The sequence below is a fragment of the Copadichromis virginalis genome, linkage group LG14 (genome assembly GCF_057382275.1).
Source record: "Copadichromis virginalis isolate Kocher_CV1m ecotype Utaka linkage group LG14, C_Virginalis_male_GT1.1, whole genome shotgun sequence".
NCBI classification, from domain to species: domain Eukaryota; kingdom Metazoa; phylum Chordata; class Actinopteri; order Cichliformes; family Cichlidae; genus Copadichromis; species Copadichromis virginalis.
In genome coordinates this window covers 43185204-43204293 of record NC_140631.1, presented here as the reverse complement: position 1 = coordinate 43204293, position 19090 = coordinate 43185204, and the positions used below count along the sequence as shown (strand labels likewise).

The 19090-nt window shown below is 47.4% G+C and overlaps 1 protein-coding gene across 9 annotated transcripts in view; it reads left to right on the top strand.

The window, feature by feature from the left end:
* Positions 1-18635, top strand: part of dgkd (diacylglycerol kinase delta) — a 32598-nt gene extending 13963 nt beyond the window's left edge. For 7 of the 9 annotated variants that reach the window (XM_085431070.1, XM_085431073.1, XM_085431074.1 and 4 more), the window contains 19 exons: positions 60-154; positions 238-337; positions 415-733; positions 3038-3196; positions 3270-3398; positions 3535-3610; positions 3693-3803; positions 3880-3976; positions 4308-4415; positions 4631-4744; positions 4817-4951; positions 5031-5191; positions 5447-5558; positions 5643-5735; positions 5924-6043; positions 13974-14091; positions 14213-14343; positions 14517-14616; positions 15391-18635. In XM_085431070.1, coding sequence (XP_085287196.1) covers positions 60-154; positions 238-337; positions 415-733; positions 3038-3196; positions 3270-3398; positions 3535-3610; positions 3693-3803; positions 3880-3976; positions 4308-4415; positions 4631-4744; positions 4817-4951; positions 5031-5191; positions 5447-5558; positions 5643-5735; positions 5924-6043; positions 13974-14091; positions 14213-14343; positions 14517-14606 — 2268 coding nt within the window. In that variant the 3' untranslated portion in view covers positions 14607-14616; positions 15391-18635. The remainder of the gene's footprint in view (positions 1-59; positions 155-237; positions 338-414; positions 734-3037; positions 3197-3269; positions 3399-3534; positions 3611-3692; positions 3804-3879; positions 3977-4307; positions 4416-4630; positions 4745-4816; positions 4952-5030; positions 5192-5446; positions 5559-5642; positions 5736-5923; positions 6044-13973; positions 14092-14212; positions 14344-14516; positions 14617-15390) is intronic. The other 2 variants (XR_014914948.1, XM_085431067.1) reach the window with 2 other exon arrangements.
* Positions 18636-19090: the final 455 nt, after the last annotated feature.

Genomic DNA, 19090 nt, shown 5'->3' with positions numbered 1-19090 from the left:
TCAGATTGGGAACAACGAACAGACTCCTCTGACTCGACTGTTTCCATCCTCTAATCCAGGTCCAGCACATTCTCACGTATGAGGACTCAGTGGCTGCTCACCTGTCCAAGATCCTGACCTCTGACAAGCACTCGGTGGTTATCTCCTCGGCCAAGTACGCCCACCCACCTGCGCAGCCATCTGTGTCGTGTCTTAGGTGTAATTGAGTAATGGTGGTGTTTGTGTGGTTCATTGCAGAGTTCTCTGTGAGACGGTGAAGGACTTTGTGGCCCGGGTTGGTAAAGCTTACGAGAAGAACACGGAGAGTTCGGAGGAGTCAGAGGCCATGGCCAAGAAGGTACCACAACTGAAAAGGCACCAGTCTGTGTTTGATGACTCGAGTCTGTGTTTGATGACTCGCGTTTTCTGTCTCAGTGCGGTGTGCTGAAGGAGAAGTTGGACTCGTTGCTGAAGACTCTAAATGAGGAGTCTCAGGCGTCCTCTGTGCTCCCTCCAGCTCCTCCCCCAACCATCGCTGAGGAGCAGGAGGAGGTGGAGGGACTTGTGCTGCCTCCTCTTCATCTTCCTCCTCCTCCCCACTTTCTGCCCATTTCCACCTGCTCTTCACGCCCCACCCCTTCCACCTCCTCCTCTGTGGTAACAGCTGCCATTTTTAAACCTCGAGAACAGCTGATGCTGAGAGCCAACAGTCTGAAGAAGGCCATCCGGCAGATCATTGAGCACACTGAGAAAGGTGAGCCCGTCATGGTCAGGACTCACCTGAACAGGTGTGGTGGTTTCACAGAGGAGCTGTTCAGATACAGCTCAGTAAAGTCAAATCTCCATGAGGCTGTGGATACTCAGCTACAGTCAGTACAGCTGCCCCTTAGCAGGCTGCCACAGGCTGGCCTATCAGAGGAAAGCAGGTGTTTGGGGAGGAGGGCTTTAAAGAGATGAGTGATAACAGGTTTATTTTCGACGATGGATCGGGGGGCTGTATGAGATGCAATTAAAGGGAAAAATTAGATTTTCTGTCCTTCTGAAAAATTTGGGTAAATGCTCATCAGTTCCTCCCACAGATTGAAGCTGGGCTGAGTTACAGAAATGACAAACACACTGATCCAGGATCAGATCTCAATGTCTGCTGCTGCAGAACAGCTCGGCCTCAGGTTTGTTGTTAGACTCTGTCCACAGACAGACCCCAGCTGCGGGACTCAGCTGGGGTCATGCTGGTTCAGATTCAGGAAACCAGGGCAGGAAGCTTGATGAGTTCGGTCACTTTAATTCAATTCAATTTTATTTATATAGCGCCAAATCACAACATAAGTCTCCGCAAGGCGCTTCATAGATACAGAGAAAAACCCAACAATCATATGACCCCCATGAGCAGCACTTTGGCGACAGTGGGAAGGAAAAACTCCCTTTTAACAGGAAGAAACCTCCGGCAGAACCAGGCTCAGGGAGGGGCGGGGCCATCTGCTGTGATTGGTTGGGGTGAGAGAAGGAAGACAGGATAAAGACATGCTGTGGAAGAGAGACAGAGGTTAATAACATATATGATTCAATGCAGAGAGGTCTATTAACACATAGTGAGTGAGAAAGGTGACTGGAAAGGAAAAACTCAATGCATCATGGGAATCCCCCGGCAGTCTATGTCTATTGCAGCATAACTAAGGGAGGATTCAGGGTCACCTGGTCCAGCCCTAACTATATTCTTTAGCAAAAAGGAAAGTTTGAAGCCTAATCTTGAAAGTAGAGATAGTGTCTGTCTCCTGAATCCAAACTGGAAGCTGGTTCCACAGAAGAGGGGCCTGAAAACTGAAGGCTCTGCCTCCCATTCTACTTTTAAATACTCTAGGAACAACAAGTAGGCCTGCAGAGCGAGAGCGAAGTGCTCTAATAGGGTGATATGGTACTACAAGGTCATTAAGATAAGATGGGGCCTGATTATTTAAGACCTTGTATGTGAGGAGCAGGATTTTGAATTCTGGATTTAACAGGAAGCCAAAACAGGAGAAATCTGCTCTCTCTTTCTAGTCCCTGTCAGGACTCTTGCTGCAGCATTTTGGATCAGCTGAAGGCTTTAAGGGAGTTTTTTGGACATCCTGATAATAATGAATTACAGTCGTCCAGCCTGGAAGTAATAAATGCATGAACTAGTTTTTCAGCATCACTCTGAGACAGGATATTTCTAATTTTAGAGATGTTGCACAAATGGAAGAAAGCAGTCTTACATATTTGTTTAATATGTGCGTTGAAGGACATGTCCTGGTCAAAAATGACTCCAAGGTTCCTCACAGTGTTACTGGAGGCCAAGGTAATGCCATCCAGAGTAAGAATCTGCTTAGATACCATATTTCTAAGCTTTTCAGGGCCGAGTACAATAACCTCAGTTTTATCTGAATTAAGAAGCAGAAAGTTAGCGGCCATCCAGGTCTTTATGTCTTTAAGACATTCCTGCAGTTTAACTCATTGGTGTGTGTTATCTGGCTTCATGGACAGATAGAGCTGGGTGTCATCTGCATAGCAGTGTAAATGTATGCTATGTCTTCTAATGATGCTGCCTAAGGGAAGCATGTATAATGTAAACAGAATTGGTCCTAGCACTGAACCCTGTGGAACTCCATAACTAACCTCAGTGTGTGAAGAGGACTCTCCATTTACATGCACAAACTGGAGTCTATTAGATAGATATGATACAAACCACTGCAGTGCAGTACCTGTAATACCTACAGCATGTTCTAATCGCTCTAATAGGATATTATGGTCGACAGTATCGAACGCTGCACTGAGGTCTAGCAGGACAAGCACAGAGATGAGTCCACTGTCAGAGGCCATAAGAAGATCATTTGTAACCTTCACTAAAGCTGTTTCTGTGCTGTGCTGAGCTCTGAAACCTGACTGAAACTCTTCAAATAAACCTCTGCAGATGATCTGTTAGCTGTTTGACAACTAATTTACTTTAGAAATCAGTAAATGACCAGCTCTGATATTTTTATCAGTGTAATGTGAGGAGAGCGTGGTGCGAGCGAACTGAGCTGCTTCTGTGTGTTTGCAGCGGTGGACGAGCAGAACGCTCAGACTCAGCAGCAGGTCTTCTCTCTGAGCCGGGCCGAGGAGGAGGGTCTGGTGGAGGAGGACGAAGAGGAGGACACCGAGGAGGACAAGACGTCCCTGCACTCGTCCTACAGCTCCAAGCATCGTGGCGCTCGCAGAGGTCAGAAACATCCAAAGCGTGCTTTCCCCACGGGACGGCCGCCGCACACTCATGCTTTGTTTTCTGTCTTCAGTCAGTAAGACGCCCTGTGAGAAGCTCATCAGCAAAGGCAGCCTACCACTGGGCAGCTCCGCATCACTTCCTGTCCAGACAGGAAGCCGGGACAACATGCCTATGCTCAACACAAAGATCCTGTATCCAGGTAACAGGCCGGCAGGTCTGACTCCTTAAAGTGTGTGTTTATGATGCCAGTAGTGATGTGTGTGTGTGTGTGTGTGTGTGTGTGTGTGTGTGTGTGTGTGTGTGTGTGTGTGTGTGTGTGTGTGTGTGTTTTGCAGGCTCGCTGTCCAACAGCTCCGTCATCAGCCGATTGTTGGTCAACGCCGACCCGTTCAGCTGCGACCCCGACAACATGTGAGGCTCCGTGACTGCGTCATAAGGTCCTCGCCGCGTCCACACGTGCTCTCATTAACCCTGTTGTGTGTGTGTGTGTCAGGGACTGCTACACTGAGAAGTGTGTCATGAACAACTACTTTGGCATCGGACTAGATGCCAAAATCTCTCTGGACTTCAACAACAAGCGAGACGAACATCCAGAGAAGTGCAGGTAGGAGTGGGCACGGTGACGGCGGCGTGGCGAGCTCCAAGAGCGCTAACTGACTCAGATGTGTCCTGATCTGCAGGAGTCGCACCAAGAACATGATGTGGTATGGAGTCCTAGGAACCAAGGAGCTGCTGCACAGAACCTACAAGAACCTCGAGCAGAGAGTCCTTCTGGAGGTGAGAGCAGAACCAGGAAATCCCTCACGCTCTGCTGCCTCCTCAGTAAACTCACTCTGACCTTCATGACATCATGAATGTCTTCAGGGTCTTTAAGGCCGAGTTCAGTTTTCTTCACAGTATTTTTTATAAATGGACGTAGTCCAAACAACCTGCAGCCGACGGGGAGGGGCACGACCAGGAAAACGACAACTTCCTGCTTCCTCTTAGGTCCTGAGAGCGCAGACACACCAGCTCTGTAAACCACCTGACCTGTCACTCCACTTCTTACCGTGTTCCTGCAGTGATTAAAGAGATTAGCTGGTAATACGCGTGACACTGTGTGTTTCAGTGTGATGGTCGGCCAATCCCTCTGCCCAGTCTGCAGGGAATCGCTGTCCTGAACATCCCGAGCTACGCAGGTGGGACCAACTTCTGGGGAGGAACCAAAGAGGACGATGTAAGACCTCCACCTCCTCCACCTGTCTGTACTCGTGTGAACATGTTGATGCTGAAATGAAGTAATACATTACTGTAGTACTGAACGTCTCATGTGAAGGTTGGCGTTTGCGTAGCTGCAGTCATTGTGAGCGCCCCCTGTGGAACAGGAAGTTCTCTGGTGGTTACTAGTAGTTGAGCGGTGCTGTCATGACTCGGCCTATGTGTTTCTGTCAGACCTTCACAGCGCCGTCCTTCGATGATAAGATCCTGGAGGTGGTGGCCGTTTTTGGCAGCATGCAGATGGCCGTGTCCCGAGTCATCAACTTGCAGCACCACCGCATCGCTCAGGTACCCATCCACCCACCTACCTGTCCAATCCACCCGCCTATCTGTCTGTAACTGTCACCCCCTCCCTCTCAGTGTCGGACAGTGAAGATCACAATCCTGGGCGACGAGGGTGTCCCGGTTCAGGTGGACGGGGAAGCGTGGATCCAGCCTCCGGGGTACATAAAGATCATCCATAAGAACCGGACCCAGACCCTGACCCGAGACCGAGTAAGTGAAGCAGCTCTGGGTTGTTCTGGGAGTCTCGATCCGGCCCGGCGGAGGTTTTCACCTCGTGTCTGTGTTTCAGGCATTTGAGAGCACCCTGAAGTCCTGGGAGGACAAACAGAAGTGCGAGTTTCCCCGGGCGCCGCCTCAGCCACCACTGTCCTCCCAGCCTGAGATCGTCTCCGAGGAAGAGGCGACACTCATAAGCGAGTTCGGTCAGGCAGCTGGAGTGCTCATCCACAGGTGAGACCCACCCAGTGTTCCCACCTGCTCCATGAACAAATGTTTTTACTTTTGATAACATGGCATGGCGGTGTCACAGTGGTTAGAACCATCGCCTCACAGCAGGAACTGGTTTGAATCCTTTGGTAGGACCTGTCGTCCTACCGCAGCTCAATAAACAGATGGATTTGGTCTGATTCTGTGGAAGAACAAAGGCCTTAGGGTCGACCTCTGTGCTCTTGTTGTGAGTACCTGAATGTGTTTGTGGCGTTTCAGCATCCGTGAGGTCGCTCAGTCTCACCAGAGCATGGAACAGGAACTGGCTCACGCTGTCAACGCCAGTTCAAAGGCCATGGACGTAGTCTACGCCGACTCCAAGAGCTCCAGGGTACGACAGCTGCTCTTGCCATTTCTATCGTTCACGTAAGTCCTTGAGCCTTCAGCTGTGTAAAGTATCACTGTTTGTCTACAGGCTCTGAGCTGCAGCGTGGTCATTCAGATGGTCAGCAACATCAAAGCTTTGGTCAGTGAGACTGAACTTCTCCTGTCTGGAAAGATGTCCATGGTAACTGCTTTGGTCCTTTACTTTATCCCAGAATGTTAGAAACCTTAGGCTCTATCTTTATCTGTTACACAATGCAGGTTGACAGGTTCCTGCCATGTTTTACTCTGATTGTTCATGGGTAACCACACCAAAAAAACAAAGCCTGGTCCTCGTGGTCCAGTCCTAACATTGTGTGTCTGTCTCTGCAGCAGCTGGATCCTCCTCAGCAGGAACAACTGAATGCAGCTCTGAGTTCTGTGGCTCAGCAGCTCCCCCGCCTGGCTGATGTTCCCTGGTTGTGTCCAGTCATTGACCCATCAGACCATGAGGTAATTACTGTACTTTACTTTATTGATTTATACAGCACTCTTCACAGGATAAAAACAACAAAGTGCTTCACAATAATATAAAACAGTACAATCAAACATACAGCACAAATCTAATTAAAAGCCAGTCTAAATAAATGAGTCTTAGGATGATGTTTAAAAAAAAAAAAATACAATCCAGGCAACATAGAGATGGAGGGAGAGCAACCTGGGGGCCACCGCTCTAAAACCTCTGGTTTTAAAACGTGTTCGGGGAACTATCAGCAGCCTTTGATTAGATGATCTCAGGCTGCGAGAGGGAGCGTGAGCTTCTAAGAGATTAGAAATAAAGAGAGGAGCGTCATGATTCGAAGCTTTAAAAGTCAGTACTAAGATTTTAAAATGAATTCTAAAATGTACTGGAAGCCAGTGTAATGAGCGTAAAACTGGTGCAATGTGCTCTCTTTTTCATGTCTTTGTTAAAAGCTTTGCCGCGGCATTCTGGACTGACTGGAGACGGTCATGGTTCTTTTTGCTCAAACAAAGAAAAAGACTGTTACAATAATCTAAGCAAGAAGAAATAAAAGTACGAATAATCATTTCTAACTCAGATTTAAACAAAAACATTCGCAGTTTGGAGATATTTCTCAGCTGAAAAAGGCAGTTCCTAATTAACTGTCGAGAGTGTTGCTCTAGAGACATGGCAGAATCAAAAACAACACCGAGATACCTGAGGCTTGGGTGAGCCTCAGGTATCTCTGAGCCAAGAGAACTAAGATGCTGTTTGATTATAGATATCTGGCTGTCAGGTAGAGCTGCCATAAACGATTATAGTCGACTAGTCACCGATTAATTTTGCGATTAGTCACTAATCAGATCATCATCCATTGTACAGCTTATTGCACCAGCAGCATCTGCTCTTATATAACTATCATTAGCTTACAGCTTTAAGTGTTTAAGGTGCTAACTAACAATAAAGACAAGATGATAGGTTATTAAATTTTAATGAAATTTTCAGATTATTTCAGTGGAGATTAATAAACTCAGCCGTCTGCTCCTTGCTATCTAAAATATAACAGGACACCGGAGTAAATTATCGAGCAGCTCACACAAATCAGCTCCCTGCTTGATGTTTATTCAGCTGTGTAAAAACTATAATTTAATCTCAGCCAAACCGATTTACTCAGGAACAAATAAAATACTAAAGAAAGCCAAACAATATCATTTTTAAGTTATCTAAGTGACTCATATATCATGTTTAACCTGAGTAGCGAAAGACGGCGGTGGGTTTGAAAACGATTTGCCGGGAGTCCGGTGTTCTCACGGCTCTAGTTAGCCTAGCCCCCGGCTAGCTATCGAGCTAGTGGGTAACAGACGTCTCCGAAAACGTCGGAGCGCTTTTGAAAATATGTGGTGTCTTGATAAACCGAGCAGATATTTGAAGAGATCTGAAAATATCTTAAAAGTTTATGACCCAGAAAGAACAGGACAGGGCACAGGAGAGGAGCAGCTACGATACCGGACACAGCTTCTTCTTCAGGGTTTAACGGCAGCTGGCATCCTTGTACATGCAGTGCTGCCATCTTCTGTTTCAGTCCGTTATTACACTCTTAAATCCTACTACTTATTCCTGCGTCTTTTGGGATCTTACAAAGTTTCAAACGACGCGTCGACTATTAAATTAGTCGTTGACGTAATCGTGACCAGTCGACTAATCGTGGCAGCGCTACTCTCAGGGGCAATAATTAATGTTTTTGACTTCAGTTCAGTTTTATTTATATAGCGCCAAATCACAACAACAGTCGCCTCAAGGTGCTTTATATTGCAAGGTCGACCCTACAATAATACATATAGAGAAAACCCAACAATCATATGACCCCCTATGAGCAGCACTTTGGCGACAGTGGGAAGGAAAAACTCCCTTTCAACAAGAAGAAACCTCCGGCAGAACCAGGCTCAGGGAGGGGCGGGGCCATCTGCTGCAACCGATTGGGGAGAGAGAAGGAAGACAGGATAAAGACATGCTGTGGAAGAGAGACAGAGATTAATACAAAGTATGATTCAGGGGGCGCTAGTGAGCCGACAATGGAGTAAGACGTGTTGGACTGGGCTCCCGTCTAGCTAGCTTATATTTTAACAATTGCTTTTAAAGGCTTATTTAAACGAACTACCACTCCCCGTAACACCTGTGACCGACGAGAAAAAACGGGCCAAGGTTACAACCAGAATGGCATCAAAACTCTGGAAATATAGGGTATACTGGCCCCTCGGGCCAGCGGACAGACACATCCTCGGCACACGCTGATAAAGCAGGCAGGAGCTCGTCGCCTAGCTCGCAGTCAGGCACCGCGATGGAGTATGAAGGCCTGAAATCGGACATCCTCTCCTCTCTGAAAGACGATATCTCCATGATTATCAGGTCAGAACTGAAAAGTGCGCTTGCAGAGGATTTCGACTGCCTCAAGAACGAACTAAGAGAAGTTAAGATGGAGATTACTAACAACACAGCAGCAGTCCGCTCAGAAATTAACAACATCAAGTCCGCTATTAGCGACCTGGAAGAGGGTTTATCATCAAGGTCGTACAAGGTTGTCAGCCTCCAAGAGATGGTTGCAGGATTACAGACTGAGCTGGCTAGCTTAAAAGAAAAGAACAAAGATATGGAGGCAAGAATGTGGAGGTGCAATATTTGTATTGTGGGTGTTGCAGAGGACGCCGGTTCCAGCTCGACCAGCTCAGTTTCTACTCTATTGAAAGAAGTTCTGCAACTGGATAAAGAAATCCCAGTGGACTGCTCACATAGAGGCCTTGCTCCCAGAAGATCTAACGGGAAACCTTCAGTTATCATCGCCAAACTCCATTACTACCAAGACTGCGTCAGTGTGCTACGGCAGGCCCAGGAGTGGGGTGTGTTGCAATATAAGGGGAACCCTCTGGCCATCTTCCCTGACTACACCGCGAGCATTGCCAAAGCTCGCAGTGCCAAAGCTCGCGGTGTAATCGCTTTTAACTACGTGAGGAACCTGCTTCGAGGGCATCAAGATGTCCGCTACGGAATAATGTTTCCAGGGAGACTGCGTATATCTTTCAGGGGCAAGAGTAAGGAGTTTTTGGATCAACAGAAGGCAATGATATATGTGAAAAACATTGTCTTTCACAGAAGTCCAATAACAAAACACCGCTCAGGTTCAGATCAGGGAGGCCGTTCCTCCCAGTCACGCCCCTCCGGGTCTCGCTGTTGTTACCCACGTGAGCATTGAAGTCTCCCAGTAGGACAACAGAGTCTCCAGGTGGAGCAGCTTCCAGCACCCCACCCAGGGACTCTAAGAAGGCTGGGTACTCTGAACTGCCACTCGGCGCATAAGTGCAGATGACAGTCAGGACCCGTTACCCGACCCTAAGGCGCAGGGAACAAACCCTCTCATCCACCGGGAAGAACCCCAACGTACCGGCAGCAAGCCGAGGGGATATTAGAATACCCACCCCAGCCCACCGCCTCTCACCAGGGGCAACTCCAGACTGAGACAGAGTCCAGCCCCTCTCCAGGAGACTGGTTCCAGAGCCCAAGCCATGCGTAGAGGTGAGCCCGACTATATCTAGCCGGTACCTCTCAACCTCACGGACTAACTCAGGCTCCTTCCTCACCAGAGAGGTGACATTCCATGTCTCAATTGCCAGTCTTGGTAGCCGGGGATCAGTTCGCCAGGGCCTCCACTCCTGGCCGCCGCCCGGCACCTGACCCCTACGGCTCCTCCTGCGGGTGGTGGGCCCGCGGGAGGATGGGCCCATGTCCCCTTTTCGGGCTGTGCCTGGCTGGGCCCCACGGACTAAGGCCCGGCCACCAGACGCTCGGCCTCGGGCACCCTGCCTGGGCCTGGCTCCAGGGCGGGGCCCCAGTAACCCTATCCCGGGCAGGGTAAACTGTTCCCTCTGTTTTTCTCATAAGGATCTTCTGAATCGCTCTTTGTCTGTTCCCTCACCCAGGACCAATTTGCCATGGGACACCCTACCAGGGGGCAAAAGCCCCCAGATAACATAGCCCCTGGGATCCCTGGGACACACAAACTCCTCCACCACGATAGGGTAGCGATCCTACGACTCTCCTGTCCACAAAACATTCTCTCAGATTACTTTTTTAATTGATAAACTTGCTCTTCCACTGGTTGAAACTTGAGATTATCAATCTATTGTTATTTCAGACCATGCTCCCCTAGTGATGAGAATGCACATCCCTGGTGCCAATCGTATATACCCCCCTGGAGGTTTAATGCTCTTTTATTCTCTAACGAAGTATTCGTGAATTTTACAAAATCTGAGATTAGAGACTATTGAACGAAACCAGACCCCTGGGATGTCTGCTCTAAAAGAACGCACGTACCTGGACCCGCCTACTATCCTCGGAAACGTAAAATTATTGGCTAGAAGTGTATCACAGCTCAGGAAAAAAAAGCACCGAAATAAAGCACCGAAATGTGCGCTGCTTTTCGGTCTGGTTACTACCGTTTATGTCAGAACCGGTGCCATCATGGCACCGGACACCGGTACCCATCCCTAGAGGAGGCGGACACACTTTTTCTCCTCTCCTCTCCCTTATCTTCCCTGCTTAGCTCTTATGTCCTTGTCTAGTCTCGTGTTTTTTGTATTACTTTCCCTTGAACAGTCTCTCACAGTCTGTTCTCTAAAACCTAAAGAGAATTATTGATTTGATCAACTGGTCTCTGAATGCTATTGACACCCTTTTCTCAACGAGAAGTCTGGGCTCGGGAGAGCCTGAGTGCCCTGGAGGGACTTTCCCTGCCGGATACACGATGGACGGGTGGCAGAGGGTCGTGTGCATGGCGGGACTGTCGATCGAGGACGCTGAAGATATCTACCTATTCGGAACCATGATAACAGGGTTCTTGCTGATCGGAGCTGGCTTGGCCCTGGCTTATCGGAGAATTAAGAGAGCAGAACCGGCTGTTCAAACCCCCCCCAAGGCTGCCCGCTGGGATTGGAACGATGGGACGAATCGCTACTTCTCAGAACGGGCTCATTGAGAGCAGCATGGTTAAGACCTTGGAGACGCTTACATCTGCCGTGAATACTCAGAATAACACCTCTGAGTTTATATTGGGTTACATCAAGGAGAGGCCTGCTCAGAATAACACCTTTGAGCGAAAGTTGGATTACATCGTGGAACAGCTCACTGCAGTCGTGAGTTCTCAGAATCGGCTCTCTGAGCAAAAGAATGACAAGACCACGGAGCGCAAGTTTGATACCATCATGTGGAAGCTCGCGGTTCTCCAACGGGAGATTGAGAGACCAGTGTTGGAGTGTTAAAGAACAGCTTGAAATTCTCATGAGTTGTCGCAAAAGAAAAATTACCATCATAATCCGGCTACCCCTTCGGCGCCAGCTGTGGGCTCAAGGCTGGAGGCGAACAACAACACCCTGATAACGACTGTGTTGAGTCTGTTCTTCCCATTCCATGCAAGGTCACCTGGGTTGGCTGGAAGACTGTTTACTTAGCCTGGCAGGGCGAAGGACACTGTCTCAGCTGAACTATGGACACGCACACACATACACATACTGATACTGATAAGCACTCACCGACGCATCACCCTCCCTACCCCGGATCCAACGCCACGTCCAACGCTTACCTCCCCTCTGATGTGGACATCGGGTCAGCTGGAGGCGCAGTCGAAGATTGCAGAGGTCCCAGATCAGATGTACACACTGGGACTCTTTCCCATGTTGCTTGTCTGTGTTTATTGTGCTATGGTGTGTTGATATCTGTGCATTCCTGTATTATCCTTCTGTGTTACACATTTCGATGTTTTTTTGAACAACTTCTTTAGTCACCTCAGTATAACCACATTTGACCCTAAACTGGTTACCGAACTCGAAAGGGACCTCTCTATCCAGGAGGTCATGATGGTGATTGGTGGAATGCAAAGTCCCCTGGACCAGATGGTTTCTCATCTGAATTTTTTAAAACGTTTTCTAACGAACTTTCACCACTTCTGCTCTCAGTCTTTTCAGAGTCCTATTCATCTGGCACTCTCCCTCCAACTATGCAAGAAGTGGTTATTTCACTCATTCTGAAAAAAACAAAGACCCTCTCCAATGTAGCTCATACCGGCCGATTTCACTGCTAAACACCGATGCAAAGATTCTCGCAAAAATGTTATCACAGCGCTTAGAGGTCGTGTTACCTGGCAGAGAAAAGGACATTAAAGAAACTGATGGACATTATGGACAATGCCAGGCATCCTCTGCACACGGCCATTAACAACCAGAAGAGTCTGTTCAGTGACAGGTTGCTTCTCCCAAAGACAAGAACAGACTTAAAAACTCCTTTGTCCCACACGCCATCAGACTGTTTAACTCCTCTCTGGAGGGGAGAGGGAGGGGAAACAGGAGGACAAAGGAGGGAACAACTAAGCTGTAGTGCCTCTTCACCTCACTGTGCAATACCTTTTGTGCAATACTTTTGTAAATAGTCAACAGTGCAATAGACTCAATACTTGAAATGTGCAATTCACTTGTATTTTTATTTTTTATTCCTATTTATTCTATTTATCCCCTTCGTATATTTTATTTATATTGTCTCTGTATTTATATGTGTGTGTGTGTGTGTGTGTGTGTGTGTGTGTGTGTGTGTGTGTGTGTGTGTGTATATATATATAATATTCTGTAACTCTGTAACTTCTGTCGGTGCTGTGCTTTTTTGGAAATCGAATTTCCCAGAGGAACCCACCCGAGGGATTAATAAAGTTCTATCTTATCTTATCTTATCTTACCAACAATCATCTCCACAGACCAAACCGGCTTTATCAAGGGCAGACACTCTTTCGTCAACATTAGACACGTCTTAAGTATAATTCATGACCCTCCCTCAACCAATACACCTCAAGCCCTACTGTCACTTGATGCTGAGAAGGCCTTCGACCGGGTGGAGTGGGACTACCTTTTCTATAGTTTGAGCAAATTTGGTTTTGGCCCCAGATTCATATTGTTGGTGAAAACTCTCTACAATTCACCAATGGCAGCTGTGCGTACTAATAATACGATCTCTTCTTATTTTAAATTCCATAGGGCCACTAGTAGGGATGCCCTCTAGCTCTACTTTTGTTTGTCTTTGCTATAGAGCCCTTAGCATCAGCCATACGACAGGATACCAGTATCACAGGAGTCATCAGAATAGGCCAAGAATACAAAGTTTCACTTTATGCAGACGATCTATTGCTTTTTTATAATTGACCCCACCCTCGCCTCGAAACTACTAAGCACTCTGCAAAGATTTGGTTCAATGTCTGGCTACATAATAAATCCTCAGAAAAGTGAATTCATCCCAATCAATGCGGCTGCAAAAAATATCCCATCTAATCTAATACCATTCAAAGTAAATAATAAAACGTTTAAATTCCTCGGAATCTGGATCTCCAGCTGTTACAAAGATCTTTATAAAACAAACTACCTGCCAATGTTGGAGAGTGTCTGTGAAGGTTCTCAGTCATCCAGGTCATCATAGTCAAAGGAGCTTAGAAAGAAAAGCGTCTGGACTTCTTTAAGTTGCTTGAAGACGTTTCACCTCTCATCTGAAATCTGGGACTCTCCACCATTTGACCTTAGAACTGAAGAAGCTTCTCGGATGAGAGAGAAGACGCTGTTTTTGGGGTTGAGTTTTGTTTTTGTTTTTTTTGCAGTATGCTGTACTGCTTGTATGTTTAATTTGTTGTTTGTGATTGTACAAAACCTCTTTCAATAAAAAGACTTTGGTACTTTTTAAAAAAAAAAAATCATTCAGTGCAGAGAGGTCTATTAACTCATAGTGAGTGATAAAGAAACACCCAGTGCATCACTTAAGCAAACCGCCTCGAGGTGTTTAGCGGGTGGTAATATGAAAAACACCAACCCAGGAAGCGTGAAAACATTTAATGGCAAACATTTCTGCCCATCTGTCTCTCAGGGTCCACTGACAGATTTTTCAAAGCGCAGTCGGGGCGCCAAGTTCCGCCTCGTCCCAAAGTTCAAGAAGGAGAAGAACAACAAGAACAAAGAAACATGTGCCACGTTCTCTCTGCCAGGTAACATCTGTCTCTCTCTGTGGGATTAAATTCACAGAGGATAATATAGTCATGGCATTTTATGAAATCACTGTTTGCGGTGTTTTCTGTCTGTCTGAACCACTTCCTGTTGATGTCTCAGTTCACCAGTGGGGGACAGAAGAGGTGGGGGCATGGCTGGACTTTCTGTCTCTCACTGAGTATAAAGACATCTTTATTGGTCACGACGTCCGTGGAGCTGAGCTCATCCACCTGGAGAGGAGGGACCTAAAGGTACGCCGCTGGGTCACCGCTAACTGCTGATAGGTATAGGTTGATGTAGCATGGATGGATGGATGGTGAAGATGTGATGGATGGTGGTGATGTAATGGATGGTGCTGGTGATGGGATGGATGATGGAGTGGAAGTGCCTGCCCAGCCTCACTGACCTCCTCTGGTGTGTGCAGGACCTCGGCGTGACGAAGGTGGGCCACATGAAGAGGATCCTGCAGGGCATCAGAGAGCTGAACAGGAGCAGCAGTGCCAGCGAGGCCTAGCTGCTGCCAGGTGACTGCTGCTTTATGTGGACAACCTGACGTTCTCGCTCATGTTAGCTTGGCGCTAACAGACTCAGTGTTGTCTTTGTCACATGGTAAAAGCGTCTGATTCGTCCCAAGTCTGCGGACTGACTGATCTAACTTTATCAGCTAATGTTAGGAACCAACCCAGACAGCAGCGTCTATCATTGATGTCGCCATTACAGAAAACGTAGTCAGTAAATCACACTGAGTGTGTTGTGTAGGTGGTGCTAGCTCTAATGTAGGGTAGGTGTGTGTCTTTGTCATAGGGAAGAGGTCGTTTCTCCGTCGTAGTGCTGCTCTGCCTACATTCCACCTCTCTGTGCATGACCCTCACAGTGGACAGTTAAGTAGTGCCAATGTGGCTTTCCGCCGGGTGGGTGTAGCTTACCTGCTTGGAGATCATGAGTGGTGTAGCTGGAACCTGTCATACATGGAACTGTGAATGCAGGGATCATTTTTTTAACACTGAACACATGTTTGTAGCAGCCTACACGCTGAATTTTATTATGTAACTGTAGGTATGGGTGTAGATGGGCCACCACCCACGTGGCGAATGTTTGAGGTCAACATGTCGCTGTGCCGTCTGGGAAACATCAGCACATTTCTGCAGCTAACTCACAGCTACGTGCTAATGCTATCTCAGGAACATTAGCACAAGCTGCAAAGCTAACATTAGCTTGATGAACACTGTGGTCTTCACTGACTCTGAGCTGTGTTTGCAGGTTTCACTGACTGTTTTTTTTCCCTTTTTGTTGCCCAGCAACAGCTGCCTGCTCTCCTGTGTTGCTATTCACCACTTCACCTACCTGACCTCTGACCCTGGACCAGCGCCTCAGCCTACAGACGCAGGTCCAGGACTCGCTGTGATTGGACTTGGATCGGTCTGTGCTGGTTCTCAGTAACCTGACTGAACCCAGACACCCAGGATTTCAGGAGAAACAACCAATTACATGACCCCACAGTGCCTTGTCACCCCACCCACCAGCCAATCAGCAGGAGGTCAAGGAGGGCGGGGTTTATCATTCAGGACATTTGTGTTCCTGCAGGCTGTTGAAATGTTCAGGAAACACAGAGCTCTCTCTGTGCATCTCGTGACCGTCTGCGTCATGTTTCAGAAAGTCAGAGAAGCTCCCAACCTGATTTCACAGCTGGAGGAGGAGCCAGAACATCGCTGTTGGTTTGAGTGTCTGAGCATCAGAACGAGAAGACTCTCACCTGACCAATCATAAGCCGTGTCAGTCGCTGCCCGAGGTGTATCCCCACTTTGAAACTCGTCAGACCCAGATCCAGTCTGCAGGACTGAGGTGCCCACCTGTAAGTCAGCAGCAGACCAATCACAGCGTCCTCTGGTCTCTGACACGTTTAACCCTTTAATGACTTTACTTCAGGCTGCTGAGCAGGAACTCTGTAACTTCATCACCAAAGTGTGGACACCTGAGGGGGGAGGGCCTATGTTACCCAGGTAACAGCAGCTGTAGCAGGTCAGATATTTATGTCTTGTATGGAGTGATCTGTGGAGTCCAGAAAGTATCTTTAAGAAGAGTCATGATGAGGAGATGCTGGAAGAGGGGTCCTGTGCCCTTCAGGCCTGCATTTGTGTGGATTCTACTTCTGAGGTTTAAGATAAGCCTTAAGCTCCGCCTTTCTGGGGGCCCAGCATCATGTTTCATATCGTTCTTATCTGTCCAGCGTGCTTATTTTAACACAAACTTATCAGACATGACAGGACCTCCTCCTGCCTGTGGACACTCACCTCAGCCCTGTGACATCACAGGAGCGTGTTGTTTACCTGAATCCAAACGAGCCTTAAACGCACCGTCAGCCCTGCCATTTCAGCTGGACGCTGCCCTGCCGCTGCGATCTGATGATGTCAGCTGCTGTAAATGTTTTGTTGAAAAGCGCAGATGTGTTGGGTTTATAAAGCATCTCCCTGTCTGTCTGTCACAAACACAGCTCCAAGTTCAAAGTTACAAACTCAGCAGAGTTATGTTTCTGTCAAAGGTGACGCGAGACAAGACGCCATCACAAGGCCTGAGGACAGGAAGTGTGTGCGTGAGGACAGGGCGTGTGTGTGTGTGTGGTTCATCCACAGCAGAAATCCCAGCGACAGCTCAGACATCGTGTTCTCCGTCATACGTGTGCTGTTCCTGCCTGTATTTATACGAGCCGGCCGTCATCACCAGTTCTTTGACAGAATGTAATAAAAATCACTCAGACGTGTGGAGAAACGGTGTGTGTGTTGGATGCTGATGTTCCGTCTGTGGTCGAGATCAGAAGCTGCACCGCTTCCGTCCGTTCAACAGTTACCAGTTCGGGACTCGCGGTAATGTTCGCTCCCAGCGGCACAGCGAAGCCGATCGTCAGGTTTGTGACACAGAAGGAAAGAAAAGCAAAGACGCTGTGTCTCATTTATCAAGAGTATCCGCCACAGGACCGCACACGTCTTTGAAACACTGCAAACATCCCAGTTTATGGAAGTAGCATCTGATCCACGAGGTTAGCATCATGTTTGAGCAGAAGTTCAGTCAAAGTAAAGCCAAGAGCCGCTCCTCAGATCATGGTCTCTTCCTCTAGGCGGCGCTGGAATGTGCTCAATACCACTAAGTGATTAAAGTGGGCCGGGTGACCTCGGTCCAGCTCCCTGATCCTCTGTCCAGTTTGCTGATGGTTTTACACACACGAGCTCCACCATGAGGGCAGCTCATCGTTTATACAGGCAGGTTCACAGGATGCAGACGGTTTTCTGGAGATGCAGGTGAAGTGCAGACGTTCAGCTTTGACTCAGTGAGTTAAACACAGACTGCTACAGACTTTATAACACACCGTCATTTCAGGGCTCCAGGGTATGGAAGCCTGTTTCTGCCACTAAGGGGGGAAAAAGGATCCATAACTCAAAATTTTGAGTTATTTTCTTGAAATTTCGAGTTGGCGCTGCCAATCAGTAATCTATGTGAATGATGTCATTTCCTTGTTACCCGGAAGCTGAAGCCCTCAGGTACAAATGCTACAGCTACATGCAGTCATGAATGCACAGATTGCTGAGTATTTTCAGCGTGGCTTCAAACGATGAAATCCTTGTGTTATTAGCTGAATCACATGGCGTTACTATCAGCAAACGTACTCGCGAAAGCGCCAGTTTGTTGCGATCCGGTTTTGAATGCGCGCTACTTTGCACCATATGCTTCCGGGTAACAAGAAAGTGACCTCATTCATGTAGATTACTGATTGGCAGAGCTAAGTCGAAATTTCGAGTTATGTTTCTCCAAATTTCGACTTATTAACTCAAAATTTCGAGTTAATAACTCGAAATTTGGAGAAACATAAGTCGAAATTTCGACTTATGGATACTTGGGTTTTTTGGCGTAAACGGGCTTCCATACTAAGGTAAGTAAAGATAAGTGAAAATAAAACGTTCATTTTTAACACTTGGTTGCAAACCCTCCGCTGACACTGACAGCTCATGGACGTTACCATGTGCTTCTTTGCTCTTTAATGCGCTGTCACCTTTACTGCAGCGGCTCTCAGCTGCTGTTTGTTTGTGGACATTTCTGTCTTCAACCAGTGAAACGCTCGCTGGCTTCAAATCAGCTGACTGAACAATGTTCCCCGTGTCTGCGGTGATAAACTCCGGGGTTGCTTTGGCAGACCGTCGGTCTGTTCTGCATCGACAGAAACCATCAGCTTCATTAACATGAAATAAAGTTGTGTTTAGTCAACATTAATCTTTGTTGTATAACTGCACAACTTTCATACCAACATGATTTGTGTGTTTGTCATTCATGTGAACTCTTTGCAGTCACCTCATGTTAAAATAACTCCGACAGTTTGGTTACATTTACACCTGTTTATGTTGACTTTATGTTAAACTGATATGATTTTATCAGAAGAATTATTTATTCTGTCAAGCTGCTGTTTAACATGTTTGCAGTAAATGGATTTTCTACATCCTCTAAAAATCACCTTTAAAACAGTAAGACAATAAACACAAACACTTCTTTAACCAGTTACCTGTGTCCAGCTGGATTTGAACTTAGTGTCTTATAAACTGAAAAACAGCAGCAGGTGTCCCGGAGTTTACCAAAGGACAGCCCGGTGTCATCTGGTTGATTGCTGTCGTCCCCTCAGTGGATCCTTGGGTGTGGAACGAGTGTTTCTGCATCAAAGCTGAGGAACATTAGGCTGTGTCAGAGTCTGGGTGGCAGTAGTGACACGTCCACAGGACCCCATCCACTGAAGAGTTCAGCAGTTTCCAAGCATCGGATCCAAAAGCCGACGCTTGAGGTCAGTGTTAATGACGCAGCGTCCATCTCTGACAACTGATGTCTTCAAGTTATCAGACATCAGGTGTGTTTATCAGATCAAAACGTGTGTTACATACTGCCATCATCACAGAACATTTTTATAACCATCAAAAACTGATTTAACCCTCTGGAGTCCACGGACGCACCAGCACGTCCAAA